Source organism: Pipra filicauda, unplaced genomic scaffold (assembly GCF_003945595.2).
Source record: "Pipra filicauda isolate LSUMZ 115617 unplaced genomic scaffold, ASM394559v2 scaffold45_size4122338_pilon, whole genome shotgun sequence".
Classification (NCBI taxonomy): Eukaryota; Metazoa; Chordata; class Aves; order Passeriformes; family Pipridae; genus Pipra; species Pipra filicauda.
The window spans coordinates 1,617,237-1,636,943 of record NW_024104598.1 but is presented as its reverse complement, the minus strand read 5'-3'; the positions used below and the strand labels follow the sequence as shown (position 1 = coordinate 1,636,943).

General features: G+C 40.0%; 1 protein-coding gene across 9 annotated transcripts in view; it reads right to left on the bottom strand.

Moving 5' to 3' along the window:
• NAV2 (neuron navigator 2) overlaps positions 1-19,707 on the bottom strand; it is a 391,388-nt gene that overhangs the window by 91,285 nt on the left and 280,396 nt on the right. For all 9 annotated transcript variants that reach the window (XM_039385983.1, XM_027732440.2, XM_039385979.1 and 6 more), the window contains 4 exons: positions 15,761-16,859; positions 13,308-13,420; positions 9,971-10,079; positions 7,862-8,251 (listed from right to left, as the gene is read on the bottom strand). In XM_039385983.1, the coding sequence (XP_039241917.1) occupies positions 7,862-8,251; positions 9,971-10,079; positions 13,308-13,420; positions 15,761-16,859 (1,711 nt within the window). The remainder of the gene's footprint in view (positions 1-7,861; positions 8,252-9,970; positions 10,080-13,307; positions 13,421-15,760; positions 16,860-19,707) is intronic.

Here is a 19,707-nt window from a genome sequence, read left to right as displayed (position 1 = left end):
GTACCACACTTACTTTTATGGTCTGACAACTCTACCACTTCAAATATATTCATTTCACTCCTTAATGTACGAATACGAATTTTCCAAGTTTGAAAATAGATAGCCAAGGGACAGGCATTCTTTACTTAAGTATTAGGAAGAGAAGGAGCAGCACCTCTTGGTGCATTGGTTTCCAGGTTGGTTTGGAACTAGCTGCCCAGGTATCTCCTGGCAGAAGATTTGCCCAGCAACCCAAGTGCTCAAAACTTTAAGAAACAAAAAGCTTGTAGGAATTACAGTCCTTGGATTATATCACGTATCAACATCCGCTCTGAGGTGCAGAAGTGTTCTCCTACAGACAGTAACACTGTTATACTTAATGTTTTCCTTTGTAATGTTTCCTTTTCCACTAGGCTTCATCTGTCTCGTTACAGTCAGTTAATTGAGATCAAGAGGCTCAACAAGCTTTGAGTATCAAAGAACAACTCTAACTTTGCCAGTCACTAAAATCCAGCAGGAGAAAATTCTCCACTGCTGTTTCTGAAATACGATAAATGGGATCAGAACGATCCTGTTATTGCAGCTAGGAATATGTCCTAAATTTGACTTACAAAGAAATGCTAGACTAATGGCAGGATGATGACAACTCCAAATTTCTCACTTTAGTATGAATCTGGCATGCATTTTCCATCATAACATTGGCATTAGATCACATGGTCTTTCCCCATGTTTATATCTCCCAAAAGTCTTTCCAATCCCTATTCTTGCCTGGCCACTCTCCGTTAGAACATCCTCCCCATTGGCACAGTACTTCTCTCATCAAAGGGTTTAATACAGACCCTGTCTACAAGCCTGTTCCTCGTTTAAACTCCATTCTTCGATCCCTGTGAATTTCAACAAAGACATTCAGGAAAAGGATTAGATCCTGAGTTTCAGTTTGGGACTGCTAATACAATGCTCAAATCCCTAATATTAGACCAAATCCTACCTTTCAGGTTCACAGAAGCACAAACCTGTTGCTCAATTCGTTTAAAATTTAATTTATATTTAAGGCAGTCTATAATTTATAAATTAATAGACTTTTACTAATAATTAGCAACTACTTACAATTAACAAACGAATGAACGAACTATTAATTGTTTTGAAGATGCTCCATCCAAACATGGAGTAAACCCTGAACAAATTACTTGCACTCTCAAAAATCCTAGTCATTGCTGGATACCTGTTTCACTTGACAGGTAACATAGGAAAATGGAGATTGTGCAAAACTTAATAAATATATTTTAGTTTCATAGTTTACTTAGGGAAATCTCTCACCTGTAAATCAATAATAACATGAATGGTACTGCTTATTCACACTGTCCAAACCAGTCTAGAAGCAAAACAGGTTCACCCCTGTTGACTACTTAATGTTCATATCTTTCTCTGAGGAAAAAAAAAAGAAATCTACAGAAATAAGTGGCTTCTGTGAAATCAGTACTTTTCTATCTGGAGATGTAATAAGGCTGCCCGGCACATAAGTCATTCAGCAGCAATCAGTAACAATTTTTGAGTACTGCTGTCCAAAGCTAAACTTTTTTCTACATCTTCTCAGCTTCAAGCAGTCTGCAGGCAAGGAATTCCAAGTCCTGCAAAGAACTTGGATGGGTGCTGCCACTATAGCTCAGATCTCACACATGTCCCCCACATTTGCTCCCTCCAGGACAATGGCTTTTGATTGAGCTTCTGAAGAAACCAGTTTCCTGTGGAATTAGCAGTCTTAGATACACATAGTCAAAGAGAAACTGTCAATATATAAAAGAATATTAGACTGAAAGCATTTCTCACATCACTGCATCCCTTCCTGTTCCAGAGGAGAGTCCCCTTACTGTATGATCCTCCTTTCAACACTTACTCAAGCTGTCAGCCAAGTGCACCTTAACCTCAAATTCACCTTCACCTCAAGCAAGAGGCTGACTCCACCACTGCTTTTAAAGCTCTTTTACAAATCTAGTGAAAACACCCAGGAGGCCAATCCCTTCAGGTGTGCAAATGTCACTCTGGACCCCAGGGATACCTGGGTGGAAACTCATTACTTAAAAGAGGATGACACACCCACCAAGCACAGGTTGATAGCCTGAAGCCAGGGGAAGGCTCATTAGAATCAGGCTGCTGTTCAATGGGGCTTTGCACGTGCCAATTTTGATTTAAATGCCTAAATCCTTCCTCAGAATCTATTTCAATGAAAATCATAGAAATAAGCAGTAGAATAAGTTTCATTTTCCTCTTTAATTTTGTTCAGGAGAGGAATGGCCTGTGATCAAAGAGGAGTATGGAGGGAGTGCTGCTTCTCCAGAGGTTTTCAGCAGTGTCAGCAGCAGAGGAACAGTAACTCCACAGTGACTTTGGATTCCTACTCTTTTCCTGCAGATGATCCATATTGACACAGTGTGATTGCATCCCCCTCTACTGGCTAGGCCCAAACTGGGACCATATTTTGTCCTTTAGAAACTGTCCTTTCATTCAAATTACAAAAATCTGCTGTCACTGATGCAGCAGTTCAAACACTGCTGAGGTGTTTACTACAGAAAGGAGCCCAGAGTGAGATAACTGCTATTAAACGGCATTTTGGTAATTATTAGCAATAGGATACTATGTAGAAGTAAGTAAAAATACAATACACCACAACTTCTGCATTTATTTTATTAACACTACATATAACCTAGCACAGTTTTTTTTACCATTACTGAATAAAAAGTTTGATTCCAGCTGATGTCTAAATTTATAACTTAGAGGCCTACATTGTCTTCCTGAATCATACATTGCAAGAGAAGTTCTATGACAGCATGTTATCGGAGATATCATTTGTGATAAATGATAAAACACTGTCTTATTGATGAAGCTGACACAAGAACTATTCCTGAAATGAGTGCAATATTTAAGAATATTTAAAACAATATACAAGATTAATAATATTGAAAACGCTTATGCAATATCCTATTCATGTCTCCAGTAAAGAACTATAAGTACAGTTCTTGGAATAACACTGCCATAATTTTTTCTTTTCAGTCTTACAGCACCCAGATGTCTATGACTTTAAATCCAAACTCAGTTTCAACCTGGTTTCCTACAAAGTCCGAAGTCAAAGTTTCCTTATACCTTATCATAAAAGTCAAACTTTTGATTTTGCTTGCCTGACCCCTTCATTATTTGTGTTAATTATCTATTTACCATATATAGATACTATTCAGCAATGTTGAAAAGATCAAAATGTAAAAGAAGTCAGCCCTAACAAGACAAAAAGCAGTTCAAATAAACACTCTGCTCAAAGACAGAAGAAAAATAAAATAAATGTCCCAATGAGTCTTAGTCATGTTGACTTGTTAAGAGCCATATAAGGAATGCAGTTTTACTCATCTGCTGTATTTAGATGAAAACTTATCACTAAAATCATACCATTTAAGGAGCAATATCCAGTAAAGAACTAATCCACTGTAACTCAAAATGTACAGAAAAATACAGTGGTAATAACCACGGCAAGAAATAGGTCAGAAAAAACTCTACACAGACATTGAATCAGGATTAACTCAGCCACTCCTGATTTCCAGCCAGCCACGTGTTACCTGGAGCAGCAACCATTCCTGTTGCAGGCATTTTAGAAGGGAAGGGTTTCTCTTACCTACTGTTACCAACAACAAATTCTCATTAGCAGCAAACTGCATAGTTCTCCTTCTCTTTCTTTGAAATCTTAGCCCAAGGAAAGCTCTATTATGCCATGTATGATCCTGACATCTGAAAAAGATGCATCACTGCCTGACTGAAAAATAGCACAAACCAAGAAACTGAGCTGCAAGAATCCTATAAATATCAATTACTTTCAACATCCAACAAAATCAGCCCTCAATTTCAGCTTTTCTTTGCCTCCTAATAGATAAAACTCCTAAACTTAAGCTTACTTCAGAACTCTATTTCAATGATGGTGTTGATCCATGAAAGGCACAGTGTTTCTGTGTGGGTTTGATAGACCTGAGCAGAAGGGCCAAAGCTTGGTTCCCCAGTCCAGAGTGGCCTGTTCTCCCCTTTAGCATCCTTTATGCATGTTCCAAATTCAACTGCTTGCAGTGCTTGTAGAAAGACCCCCAGGGAGCATAAAGGTTTGAATAAACAAGAAAGAATCATAATCCCATGAGCATTTTGCACAAAAACACACTAAGAGGTCGTGGAAATCGAGATCTGTAATGGGAATGTATCAGCCCCAAATCATCAAATAAATGGGGAGGTTAATAAAATAGAAAAATGTCTCTCCCCCACCAACAGCCATTGCACTCATGAGAGGTCACTGCAAGGAGAATTTTAACACAGTGGTCCTGAACATTGTATGCAGGCTTTGCCCTTCTGTCCTTATCTAAAAGCTGAGGGAGCAGTTCACTGCTTGGCTGGCCAAGTGAGGTTTGAGAGTCACTAGGCAACATTTCTTAATGAGATACACTCAAAAGAGTGAGTTGGGCATGCCTCAAAGCCCGGCCTGGCATGGACCCACAGCCCAGGCTGCTCACTGCCCTGCCTTGAAGTTCAGGCTCTCAAGCAACTGAGCTGTCAAATCATCAAACCTACATTTTGTTGGAACATAGCTGGAACAGCCATACTTCTGTAAAAAATGATTTTGACAAAGGTGTGTTTGCAGAATCAAAGCCATTTCCTGAGAAAACATGTGACCAGCATTTTCTGCAGAGAAAGTTGCACACTAAGGTAATGAAAACAGGGACAGAGGATTAATTAAATTAAAAGCAAATAATTCTAAAAGGTTTATTTTGACCAACAGCCCTGTTGCTGCATTCTAAAGATAGATACAAAGAAAATTAGCTCGACAAAACCTTGTAAACAAACCCGAAAAACCCACGAGGATTAACATCCCCACCTGGGACAATCTGTGGGGTAGGTATGTTCTGGGTTCTGAGGTGCCACTTTCTCATGAGGCTCTGAGTCTTGAGCTCTGCCAGCCACCAAAGGGAGGGGGCTGGGGGCTCACTCCCCAGCTCACATGAATCTTAGTCCTCTTGCTTCATCACTGGGTTATGTTTTAGCTCCCGTAACAAGGCAACTTCTTACCTTTGATCCACCTCCTGGAGACTTCCTTAGTTTAAGAGCTGTTTTCTGTCCATTTGGCAAAGATACTCTTCCTAACCCTAAGAAAGCAATCCTGGTGTCTGCCAGAGCTCTGCTTGAGCCGATTCACTAGAGGAGGCCAAACGAAACTTCCCATGACCCAGTACATTTCAGAGAAAGCATCAGGATCACAGGGCTAAAATAGTTTTTCTTGGCTATTGGATTTATTTTGGCTGTAACAAATATTTTGGCTTCCTTCCCTATCAGTTCGCCAATGAAAACACAGATCCAAGGTTTTCAGACTACAGGATTGTAGCAATTCTGAAAAATGACAAAGTGAAACACATACCAGCTAATAAAGAGCTATTCATGCTCTAAATACTCTCTTGTGTTTTCTCCACATACTGTAACTCAGCTTCTGGAAATTCTGAGCCTGTTTGCCCTAACACTGATCTTGGTGATTTGTTCTGCAGCAAGTCACACGGATATTTTCTTTACAATCAACCTCTCTGATTTCTAAGCAGTTTATAATTCCTGTCCTACGAAAACACAATGCTATCTTATTTTTTTACTATTTGGATTAAACTGACACTAGGGAAGATAACTTATGGAACAGGCTACCAAACATTTGTTCACACTGGAGATGGTAGCCCAGTGTCATTAGTGATACTCATTTTTTTCACTCATTTTTTTCTCTTTCCCGATTAATATTGGGATTATATCCAATGCTGTTATTGCAATACTCCCTTCTCTGGGAATCCACACACACAATTACTCTCCATAGACCATGTAACCCCAACAGTGTGGGGCTGCTTCCAGCACCGCTCCCTCCAAGTGCCCACCAGTGCAGCAAGGAGAGAACCCCCAAACTGCCCACCTCCAAACCCTGCCCGCAACCTGGAAACGGAGTTGGATCTTTCTAACAATGGATTGACCTACAGTACCAATTCTGCCCTTGGGACCTAGTCAATGACTCCAACAGTGCTGTATAAATCAATAAAGCAACTCATATCATTTAGCAAAACAGGTTTTTGTAGCTAAAGGTAAAAAATGTGGACTGCTTGTCTGAAGAACTTTGAGATCTCATTAATCAACCTGTGGCTAGTCACATGAGTAAAAAGTGAAAGTTATCTCCTCTAAAAACCAGTGGGGGAAAAAAATGTCAGTTAAAGATGTCCTAACACTCAAGGCTAGGAGTGAGGTGGGGGGGGGGAGTATATGACTCTTTCTGCAAGATTCATCATTCTTGGCATTATTCTTGGTATATAACGCACTGGTGACAGAAGTACCAACTCACAAAATAATTTTATTACACTATTAGTCCCTTAGACCCATAATATGAAGACCACACTTTTACTTTCAGACTATAGATACTCACATCTTTTACCTCGTGGGATGACCAGACTGACACAGAAAGAAAAGGAAATGATACACAGAGATGAGTGAGGGCAGAGATTTCTCTGGCAATATCATTCATAAATTCAACTGCTTTCTTTTTCTTTCCTTTTCCTCAACCTGGAATCTGAACTTTATACACTAAGTAAAGATCTGCAAGGACTGGAGCTCCTCTGGGATATGAGCAGCAAAAGCCTGAACTGCTAGAGATACTTCTCAACTCCTGCTGAAGGTGTTTTATAGAAACCATAGTGCTACTCAGAATTTATTTTCCTCACTTACAGATCAAAACTGCAGCCACAAGTTTGAATAAAATTCACAGTCTAGAGAAAAAGCAGTAACTTACTACAATAAACATTAAAAAACTCAGGTGTAAGTTGATTTATTTGAGGAAAACACAAGGTGCTTTAGGGATATGATGCACTATTAATGCAGCTACAGCTACTGGTGCTTTATCTGAAACAGAATTTCATACTGGTTTTTGCATCAGTTTCTTTACTATATGCTTCTCTAACAAAGAATTAAAAATAAAGTGTCTGACTTTTTGAAAAGTGTGAAAATATCCAAGTATTCACAATGGACAGAATTACTGGAGGTTTCCAGATGGTGTAACTGAATTGGTTAAATTAGTGATGCCGCAGAGGCTGGATTCCAGCTTTCTATTCCAGTAAGAGACACTAAATCTTCCAAAGAAGCCGATGCCACAAGAAATGTCACAAATAACAAAATTACAAAAAAGCAAAGGATGTAAGATGGCCAGACAGGAAAAAGGCTGATGTACTTGAGCTATGAGAAAATGACTGTACATTACAGTAGGAACTGAGAGCAGACATCCTGACTTCAGAGCAAAGAATAAATGCTTTTTTCATTCAAGGCAGAGACAAAATGTTCATGTAGAACCTTGTTAATAATTGTCTATCCTTTCATACTTCTGCCCACTAACTTGTTCTTTAAACTTCATTTAGCATGTACACCTATTTTACCTAACACAGAGACGCAAACTCATTTCCTTCCAGTGAGCTGTCCCCTTAAAGTTCAGACAGCAAAAGAGTTCAGTGAAGTACAAAAAATGCCTCACTCTCTCCATCTCGTGGGCATAAATGAATGTTGCAGCATGTGTTTGTCAACTACAATGAGCCTTGACTCAGGAAAACTTTTTAGCATGTGCAAGGATATGTTTATATATAGGAATATTTTCTTAACATGCACTTAAAACGTAAATCATGTGTTTAAATTCATTCATTGACTGAATGAATTGTGACATTGAGCTGTCTCTCCAAACACTTATTAAAACTAGTAGAATTTATTTGGTGTTGGTTTTAATTCTCTCTCCAAATAATCATGGAAATACAGTACCATTAGAAACAACAGGAGAACCACACAAAGCAGGGCCTTAACTTACCCACTGGTGATGTCATCAGCTCTGATATTCTTGCCCAGCACATCCCCGTCGCTCATGTAGCCAGTGGCATCCATGGCGATGCCTTCCAGGTCCATCTCATCACCGCCCTTGTCCGAGATGTCCACGTGGCAGACGCTGCTGCCACGCGATGCCAGCTGCCGGCGCAGGGGGGCCGAGTACATGTAGCGCCCTGACTCGGTGTTGATGAAGCGGCTGGCATTCCCCCGGGGGGGATACCCATTCCCCATGGATGGAGCGTCGCCTGCCTGCAGACGAGGGCTGGACTGCCCCAGTCTCCACGACAGAGGGGTCGGGCGTCCTGTCAGACTGAGGATGCTGCGGCCGCTGATCTCGGTGGTGACGTTGGTGTCAAACGTGGTCTCCAGTGTGCTTGGGAAGAAAAAAGAGATGCATCGGATTAAATGTGGCTGCTCTGTGGAAAGCTGTGAGATTTCAGGTGACTGCAAGAGCTACGCCCTGAATGCTCACCGAGTTACAGACTGCAAGGAACAGCACTAACAGAATTTACCTGCCACAGCACTCTGTAAGAGTAAGGTCCATTCCTCCATGACACTCTTGCACACAGACCTCAGGTGCTCAACATATATGTGAGAAGACTTAAGCAGGAATTTTTAATGGATTATCCACAGTATCAAAGCATAACTTTTTCATCTTCAATCATATATAATTCCATTTTACCATGGGTTTGCCACTTCAGGTAAGGGAGTGGGACAATAAGATGACTAAGGGAAAACCAGTTGAAGTACTACTTTTCTGATACATTTTCTTTTTTTGTTTGCATTCATTAAAGTCCTAATATTTTGGAGATGTGTCCAGCACCAAGATGGAAGCTATTTTACACTGACTAGAGGATTAAATGAAAAAAGTAAAAAGAAAGGTAAAAAAATTTCTCTTTCAAGATGTATTTTATATATCAACAAACCAATGAATGAACTAAGAATAGTTTTGAAGTTGGTCAAACCCAAACATGGGAGTAAACACAGGAAAAATAATTAATTACTCATATATATGCATGACTTAAGTAGAATTTTAAGAATATTAGTATTATTTCTATATGGAACCCTAAAAATGGGACTGCTACACCATGAGATTTCAGGGGATGTGTATAGATTGCAAGACTACACCCTGAATGCAGCTAATCCACACCTGCAACTTCTCTTACCCACATGAACTCCTCTTTTCCTTTCCCACTCAACTAACAGTGTCCCTTTTTTTATTTATTGTGGATATTTGTTAAAATAAACAGCACTGTACCATTCACAATACAATGTCCCATATATGCTGCAAAAACCAACGTATCCTCTGGTTACAGTAATTAAATCATAATGAGTTGTTGCATTAATTGAAATTTGAAAAGAAAAATAGCATTGGGAGTTTATCTTTGCAGGCTCTGCCTCAGTTTTAGATACAAAGTCAAAACACAAAGTGTGCTCACAATGAACTCATTTAGGCCTGGAGTCTATAAGGCCACAAACTCATTAGGGGCCAAACAGTTTATTCTCCCAAACCTCCTGTTCAACACTGAAAAGATCTAAGTCACAGAATGTTTAAATGCAATAGCAGTCTTTGTTTATTTACAGCATATTTTAAATATTGCTGAAGATTTCCAAATGTTGCTTTACAAAATAAAAGCAGTTAACATGGAAGACTAACAAAATTACAAAAATTTGTTTGACCAAAGATTGGTCAGGAATTCAAGGTATCCACTTGATCAAGTGGGTCAAGCACAGTTCAGCTGCTTATTTAAACAAAATATTACACAGAGGAGGAGAGGGATGTAATGCACTTCAGTTATTCAACAGTAAGATGAAGAAGCATTTTACTTATATTCAAACATCACCTCACACATTTAACAAGAACTCATTATTCTTAATCTTTTATTCTATACATAGCCTGTTCCATCAATTACTCATCAGACATCTCAGTAACCAGCGGAAAGTATTCAGAATCTGTGCACTAAAAACAATAATTACAAAACCAGTATCTTCAGTGTTAATCATTTTTCAAGGATGCAACCCAGCCAGGTCTAAGAGATGTAAAGAAAGAGCCCAATGATTTCTGTTTTCTCATAAACAGTTGTCCCATTACCTGTGAGTGACCTGGGTTCCCCGTAAGCTGGACATCGTTTCCTCCAGGTTCTGCCGAAGGTCAGCGATGTTCTTCACAGTTCGTAACCGCCGGGTCTCCGGATCCTCTCCTACAGGGAAAACAAGCCATGAGAAAGGATAAGGCAGGAAACAGCACAGAATCGAGCTGTTACCTATGCCTGAATCTGGCTTGAACACATTTTTTTACTGACTTTCTAAACACTTTAAACTGATTAGGATTGAAGTTCCATTCCCCTCTGCAGGCACCTGTCATTGTCACATCCTGACTGAGACGAGCTCTGCGCGGTCAACTTCATTGCACAGGCTGCCTTTGAGATGTTGCTGTATTGTCATTTCCCCATATGACCCAGTTTAAATTCTGGTTAACTTTCAACCTCATTAGAATACATACTCCATCAATACCACCCTTTCCATTGGAAAGATCTTCTTCCTATTTCACATAGAGCTCATTCTACAATAACAGCTTTCCAATAAACTAAACTGTGCTGACTGGGTGCTCCATGCTGAGTGATGTTTCAGGTAAAATAGTAAAAGTTCTTGCTTGTTAACAGCACAACACAGCTGCTGTTACCCAAATGTGCTACATAATACAAAGTTGGGAGATGACTTAGTTCTCATGGCATTTAGAAACCCTGCTTTTTAAATACTCTGTTCTAAAACACATTTATGTCCTGCTCTTTAAAAGTACAGTTTATGTAAATAAAAAAAGTCCTCCTACTGCCTCATCATAATTTCTTTTTATAAAATTAATAATTTAATTAGAGTCTCAGCATAATTTATTTACGCGCTCTCAGATGTCAATTCAGAAATGCTTTGGTTGCTACCTCAGCTGAGCTTTATAGAGTTAAACCTTCTAAGAGGCTGAAGAGAAGTGAATTTCTAGTAGTGCCAGCATATTCTTTGTAAGCTGAAAGCTGAAACAGAAAACCTCCAAAAAGCCATCACAAAGCTTCTATTGGGCACAGAAGGAAATGATTTCATTCTAAAGGGTTTACAACTCATGACTAAAGAAAATACTACAGTAAATGTAAAACTCTTTATGTTTTGTATCTGCCTTGTCTGTACAAGTGATGCATTCTTAAGCTGCCAGAATCCTTGTCATCCATGCCATTGCTAGTTTAGATGAATATCTATATATTACAGATAACAGAAGTGTTAAGAACCAGATAAATAAGCTGTTTTTGGAACTTTCTACGTTCTTTGTTTTATATTTCGTGTTTCTAAAAGATGCCAGGTTGGTGGCACAGAAAAACACAGTCACACACTGTTGCTTACAAAGCAGCAGTGGCACAAATTACAGACCAAAGTGCTTATTGTCCATGTTAGCAATTTTTTTTCATCAGTCTCTACTCCCTGGGAAATCATCTCCCTGACTTACAATTCACTTAAGCCAAAGGGTCAAACAATTATGGTCTGTTTCTGGACTGGAAACATTCAGCTAACAAAACAAGACTGATTCCTTTAGCCAAAGGGTCTCTAGGACAGAAAACATTTTCTATACTCATGGATCTACAAATTTTTGCAGTAAAGAATATAAAATATTTATAGGTCTTTAGCTTAAGAAAGGTCACAGTGCTTTTTACAGATCATTTCTCTCACACATACAAAGGCAACGGTAGGTAACTTCTTACAAGAGCACATAGGAGACAAACTAAACCAATTTCCATTGAGATTCCTCTTATGCCTCAATTCATACCAAATTTTCACTTAAATTGCAATCCACTGCTTAAATTATAGGTATACTTAAAAGGTAGATATTGGATAGTGCCACTAGAACTTAATTATGAAACCACTTAGCTCCTTATGAGCAGGCAGGATCTTTAAACAATTCCACTTCCATTTTTCCTACCTATGCTCTCTTTTGTTTTATATGTGCTTTTAAATTAAAAGCTATGCAGGGAGAGAATAAATCTGCCCCTCACTTCTTCCCGTTCAATTGGGTTCAGGGACTGTTTTGTCTTGTTTGCTCTGTTTCCCCCAAGACCCCTTTCTGGATGCTGCTGTTGGGGTCTGGCTGTGCACAGCTGGGTTTTGCATGTCTTGTTTGAGGTTGTCAGCTGTCTTCTGCTTTTGGATCCCAAAACTTACATACTCTATGTAAGTAATAGTTTGTATTTACATAACATGTGTCATTAAAGACTAAAGCCCTTTTGTGGTCTATAAGCACTTCTAAGTGCTATGAGCCCAAAAACCTTCTCAAGGATTTTATCCCTTGCACCATTTCTTTGCCTTTCAAGTACTTAATCCATCTATATATAAATTGTACACACAGATACACTCATTTATGCATCCCTGAAGCTCTTTTCCTCCCTGATGACTCAGCCTCTCACCTTTGCCATCAGCACATGTGCACACAGGTATAAAGGCAGATTTGACAGAATACGTAACGCAGCATGAAATTAATCTGATTGTGAAACTTTGAGCCACATCATTTTCCAAGGAGGGCATTCTTGGAAAGTTTCAAAATCCACATTAAACTCGAGGACACCAAGACCAAGTAGATGAAAAAAACCTGAGATATTCTACAGACTGGATAAATGCAAGAACATGCAGTGAGCAAAGTCATTGATATTGTTGAAATTGGAACAGGAGGAGACTTGACTGTGACTTTAAAAACACATTTTAGATCTACTAGATTCTACTGTACATCTGCACATTAAGAGAATATGGTTGCTAAAAATCACTTTGTTATATTGATAGGCTTAAAAATTTTTGCTGATTATCATATACTTCTTACAGTAGTAGGAATTCTAGATAAATATATGAAGTACTTTCTAATTCAGACTGCTAGTATTCCAGCTACAATCAGTTTCAACTTCTCTATATTGGACACAGTAAATTGTAGCTGGATTTTGGTCCCTGTTGCTGCAAAGGCTATTTCTCAAATTGATCACATTCATGTGAGTGATACTGAGATTCCCTCAAACCTATAAACAAACCAAAACATCAAGGAAATAAACTTAATTTTTTCTGTAAGCTCTGAAACAAAGTTTTTAAATATAAACAATAAATATCAAATGCTTGGAATACTTAGGATCCTTATAATAGCTTAATCCTAAAAAATGCTGCATGTCTGCTAGAGAAACATTAGGTACACATAATTCCTAATAATTTCAAGGAATTTGAGGAGCACTCCATTGTGCTGAACTTGAGCATCTAGCATTCAAATTACTGACACCCAGTTTCCACTGCTGACAAGCTGAAAGGAATACCACAACTACTGAGAACTAAAGCATTAGGAATAAAACCAACTTGCTTTAGTCCATTCTTATTCAACCAGATCACAGTCAGTAATTGGTCATGTTGCCAGGACATACCTGAGAGGTCTTCGAGAGCAGGCTGGGCAGTTTTCACATAAAGAGCAGAATCCATGCTGACCCCTCCTGTGCTGGCCTCGGCTGTTACGTTCCCTTCATTGTCTTTCTGAGATCTGGGAGGCAAAACAAAACAGGGATGTGTAGTCACTCTCCATCAAAAGTATCTCCAGTATAACAAGGACACGAGTGCACCTGCCATCAGCCACTCTGTCCCACTCTCAAGAACAGACCAGCAGGCTGATTTTACATAATTCATTAGTCCCATGTTGAATTACGTCCTAGAAATGGAAGCACAAGCACTCAAGTGTAAAAAATAAAAAATTCATAGTCAAAGATAGGCTTCACAGCTCTTCAGACAGGGTCTTAAGACACTTGGATTTCCAGCTGTATTTTAGTTATCAATTACATCAGTTGGCGTGGCTAATCTGATCTTCTCTAATAAAGTCTGTACTGCATGAAGGTAAAGCAGGTAGTGTGTGATGGCATGTTACACTCCTGCTAATTTTCCGTTCAATAACTGGCATTTGTATTTTAAAAGAAATGACTGGGTAAAACCAACTTCAAACTCCAGTGTCTGATATTGTGGCTATCAGGTAATGAAAGGTGATGTGGTATGAATATTTTGCCAGATTTGAGTAATATATTGTGACTCATTTCACTTTACTAATTGTGCTGTGTTTTGCTCATAGAGCCACATAAACAAGCATCTGGAAGTTCTCCTGCCCAAGGGGTAAGTGCTGTACAAAAGTGAAGACACAGTGGGAAATGACTATTGCAATATTCTTAATTTCAGCTGACCCTTCTAGCAGGATGCTCTGCCTGAAGTGGGGGTAAACCAACATGAACAATACCCTATTTTCAAAGCTGTTAGTGGGTGAAAGGAGAAGGGGGCCTCATGCTGCTGAATTTTGGTGTTGAATAATGTTGAAACCAGCCTGACTTATCAATTCCAAAGTTAAACATCTTGATAGCGAGGTGAAGAGGCGGCAGACCTGATGAAGTACCTGATAAAGGAACAAACAAGTGATACTTCTGATAACTAAAGATGCTAAACTGACACAGCTGCCCAGGAGACATATGACTGACAGTCAATCTCTTTGTACTACTAAAGTCCAGTCCCACTCTTTAAAAGCAGAGTCTTCCAACACACCCCTTCTTGGAGTGTGTGTGGAGATTCCTCCCTCGAGTGGGGATGCCCTCAAGGCTGAGCAAAAGAGATTTGCCCACAGTTGTTGGTATGGGTGAGTAATATCAATCTCTACATAATAATTGTTTTTGCTAGCTTTAATATAATTCCTTCAACATTGCTTCAAAATAATGCACTATACTACACCAGTAGTTATAGCTTCCCATATTCTGTAGTAAGTAATTCTGATTAAGATCTTTTAGTCTAATCATTATCATAATAAATAATTTATCTTTATATAAATATATCTGGTTTGCCATCCTTAATCCTGCAGGACAAAGTTACATAAAGTTCAATTACACCTATATAATCCTTTAGGCATGAACAAAGTTGACAAAGTCTGGGGCTAAGGACTGGGTCCAGCTGCACCTGGACTCCTCTCTGAGGAGGAGTTTGGAAAGCAAGGGGGTCCTTTCTGCACCTTGTGACTCAACCGGAGGAGTTCTGGAAGAAAAGGATGTGATAAAGTCTCTCAAATCATGAGCAGAAGGAAGATGAAGACAGAATAACTGCTTGCATCCTCTTCCTATAAAACAATTAGGCGGTGCCAAAGAAAACTAAAAGATATCTGTCCAAACCAAAAATCCCACCATCCAACTGAGGAACTTCTTGTGTCCCAGTCACATGTCTTTAGGAATCTTTGCTATTGATTTCCCTCTTGTTACACTTCCCATTGTCTAAGAGAAGATGCTTCAAACAGAAAATGGACTAGACAAAGGTTAGCTGTAACCTCATTTGGCTGCTCTTTTGTTGATCTCATTCAGGGTTAATGCACAGAACAGCAGACTTGTTGTGTGGCCTTACCTATACTAATGGATGTTTTTTATTATTTTTTTTAATTTCCCATTCCTGATTACAGTGAAGCAGGTTCATCACTGTTCGCCACCCTGAAGACCACGAGCGTATTTACATCATAAATTGGTGTTACAACTTTTAAAGTCATGATGCATGAAACAAACCTGATACATGTTCTGGTACCATGTAGAAGAGCAGCACCTGGTCAAGAAGCTGTTCAGATTCTCATCTTACCTATTAGCAGTGGCAGACACAACAATTACTCCTCCTCCTATCTATCACAACATCTTGGTCTGACAGCCTTCGCCCTCAGCTTCTGTGTAAGGGCATAAATTGTCTACTCTCTTAAAGCAAGAACTTTTACATGCAGCAGCATTTACCTTGCTGCTTCACCCCCCCCCCCGAAAAGAGCATCCAAAATGAACCTCCCAGGTATCCCATTCGAACATCCCACTGGAGGATTCTCCCATACCTGTACATGAAGGGGGCGACCGTGGCGGTGTTCGGGTGGCTGTATTGCTGCTGGGGATGAGGTAGCTGAACACTCACAGTATTGCTCCCTGTGGTGTGTGTTGTCACGGCAGGCCCGTTCACAGCCTGGCTGCTGCTGCTGCTGTTGAGGCCTCCTACGCCTTTTCCTTCGGAAGAAGCGAGGCTGGACGAGGAGCTGGAATGACGGCTGTCCAGCTGGGACTTCTGATGCGAGAGCCCTGAGCTGGCCTTCCCGCCACGGCTTCTCTCGCCTTCCTTTGCAGGAATGGGGGCACTTGAGGATTTCCCTGTGGTGTTTTTCATTCCTGGTTTTGGTATTCCACTGTGTGAAGGGGCAGAGGCCTCCTTCTTGGCACTGTTCAGCTTTCCTCCTTTAGGGATAAAGCTTGCGATCTTGGAGGACTTTTTTGGCATCTCTGTTGTTGCTAGTGCTGTCTGTTCTTCTTTTGGTTCCTCTTTCAGGTCCAGCTTTTCAGTGATAGATGTTCTCTTTGTAATGTCTTTACTTTTATCCTTTTCTTTCTCTTTCTGTTTCTCCTTCTCCTTCTCATTACCCTTTGGAGAACTTTTCTTATTAGTCAGTGCCCGGCTAAAAGTCCTTTGTGCAATTCCCTTGAGTGCAATTTTGGGACTACTGGACATCGATCCCAGGTTGTTCACGTTCTGATTGGCGGCATCGATTTCTTCGCTCTCCTCAAAGCTGAGAAGCGTCTCCAGCTTTTCACAACTGTTGTCCCGAGACCCCGGAGCCTCCAGCATCGTCCCTCCTGCTTTGGAACCTCCTTTGCTGTTGAAGAGTTTTAATTTTTCAAGCATGGATTTCTGACCGTTGGGAGTTGTTTTGGCGATTTCTGACGGTGGCTTTGGAGGCTCCACTACTGGCTGCTTTACAGATAACATGGAAGACGTAGCTGTGTGCTTAGCACTGAGGGACTTGCTGCGCCAAGGTTTAATAGCAGAGCTGGGCTGAGGGATGGCTGATGAGTTATTGCAACTAACAGTGCTGCCGCAGCTTTGAACTGAGGATGAGACATTTTCATTCATTCCTGTGGGCTGGGAGGCTGTACTGTCTGCAGGCTCTGGAAAAAACACAAAAAAAAACCCAAAAAATGAACACGGTAGTACCTCATATTACAGTTAGCATAAGATTTTTTCTGTAATGAAACATTAGGAATTTTACACTAATAACATTACAAAGACACCTATCAGTATTTTCAACATCAGTATGATTTACAGAAAATAAAAGTCAGTTTTCTTTTCCTACCCAGCAGAAAAGCAATGAGCTCCTACTGTATAATTTACATTTACTTGCTGTTTCAAGAAAAAGAAAAAAAAAAAAAGAATCTCTTCCAATTCAAACCAAAATGTGTTTTGCAATGTGTTCTCCCTTATTAAGTCCACAATACGTTTTCATTAGCAAAACACAGCACTATTTTCTAACTAAGGGTTCCCTCTGCTTTTGGCAAAATACTTGCTGTCCAAGTTTGATTCTTAGAAAAACCTCAAACATATATAAAAAAATGCAGAAGTAAGGAAAAAAGTAAAACTGAAGTCTTTTCAGTTATTGGGGGTGGTAAGATTTTCATATGCAAAAGGTAGAAGAAAACTCCACATACAAAAATAAAACCAATTGTGTCCTTTTGCAATGAACCTAAATTAAGTATTACTACATACCTTAATCCAGCTGTAAGAGAACCTTGTGGCAGTAACTGTACAGCCCTCCTCCCACAGAGAAAACAAATCTTTTATTTAGTTAGTTCCTCCTAATGTTATTTGTTCTTTTTAAGAAACTACTCAGAGTTTAAAGAGAGCTTGAAAAATCACACTCACCTACCAGTGGCCACTTCTCCTCTGAAGTTTCTCTCTGCTGAGTTTCCTTTCTGGAGATGTTACTCTCTCAATTATCACAAATATGTTTTCTGTTAAACTGCTCATGTTTCCAATTAAGTTTTGTCATCTGTGTCTGTTCCCCTGCCCAGCAGCCTGCTGGGGATTAACGGCTCTTACCTATATTTCCCTGCCCTCTCGCACTAAAGTAAACTGTGTACAGAGCTGCATTTTTTTAATTCAAAAATCAACAGCAGTGGAGAGCGTGTGTTCTCAGCAGCAGGAGCAGCCCTGTGAATCCAGTCCTGTAAATCATGAGCTGCTGCAGCCACATAGGGACTGTTTTCCTTCACTTTCTCAGTGAAGATACGGCTCTGTTAACCTCCCTTCTGTGATCCAAAGCAGATCTACTGAAGATTTAAAGCACATACATCTTCCTGTCTTAACAAAGAATCAGGTTTCTAAGAGTGTTAGAGACTCCTTAATAATAAACTCAGCCATTTCACATGGTTATGGACAAAGCGGGATAGCAGGAAATAATGATACTTTAAAAAATATTACTGAAGTCAGAAGATTTCCAGGACACTGTTATTAACCAGCAATCATTATATTGGCCAGGTTTGCTAGTCCTTTTCCTATGGCAAACTACCCACATGGAGCTGGAAGGAAGCACAAGCTGGATTACGGACACAGAAAGGAATCATGCTGCTTTTAAGCTTTTGCCAGCCTGCTGGCTTCCAGGGCACTACTCCCAGTTTACTCTAGTACTGAAAGAAAACCAAGCCACCAAATGTCCCAAATGGTAATGCCACCTGGTCCTCTAGTTGCTCTGCTCAAGCCTTCTGAATCCAACCTGATGGGTTAAGGAGAACTGACAAGTGATGGCATAGGAATCATAGAATTCTTAAGGTTGGAAAAGATTTCCAAGATTGAGTCCAACCATTAACCTGGCACTGCCAAGCCCACCACTTAACCCTAAGCATCATATCTACACTATTTTGAGCAATTCCAGGGACAGTTGACTCCACCACTGCAGGAGTCACAGTGACTCCCAGTGCGAGGGGCAGCAGTGACCTGCCATCACAGTGCCCTGACACACACATGAGAGAGGAAGGACGGTGACAACTTCTTCACAAGCTGCTGGCAGTGCTCCTCCCTCTGCCTTTACAAGCTGTGCACCATTGCTCTTTCCTTCGTTCCTCTTATCCTACACTGCCGCTTTGTTATTATTTTTATTTCCTGAAGCCCTCCTACTCATCCCAATCCACTTCCCATTGCCACACCACACCAGGCTCCTTTTGTACACCCAGAACAAGCGAGCCTTTGTCTCAGTCTGTCTTCCGCAGAAGACATCCAGCAATGTAGTGAAAGCTTCATGAAAATCCCAATTGTGCATAATTTACAGTTAGTTTTTACAGATTATTTTTAAGAACAATAATTTAAGAACAACATTGCAATATTGAGATACTGCTATAGAAACTGGAGATTGACAGTACTTCCAACACTAAGTTTCTAATCCATATGTGTTCTGACCTCATCATTCTCAACAAATCCTAAGGCAGCACAAAGTATACTCATGCCCAGAAATCATCAGAGCTGCCTGAGATTCATGAACATGCCTAGGAGGGATTTACAAGCAGGTCCAGGGAGGAACCTGATGTACTAATCAATATGGGCAGGGAAGCCTTTACTTGCTCAGGACTGGGACAATAAATAAGAGTTACAAAAAGAAAATTACCAGTAAGGGATGTAACTACAAAATAGAAGAGCTGGTTGTACACTCGGTTAGTACAACATATGCAGAAGCAAACTCAGCTCGGGGTCTTAGCATGCAGCCACCTGAACACACTTGGAAAAGAAATCTGCCTTCTTCTCAAACAGGTTCTTCACAACAGTTTACCAGCTCTACAGTGTGAAGTGAATGGAAGTTGTTGGTTCATTTGGGACCTCAGCTTCATCCTAACAGTCCAGATGAGTGCTTGAGTGCACAGAGTTCTGGGCTTGGATCAAGTGAAATGGCTTGTTTTCTAAATCCCAAAGCATTGCTCCAAATTAATTTCCCAATGAAATCCAGAACTTTTCAATTTCTCCTTTTTTCAA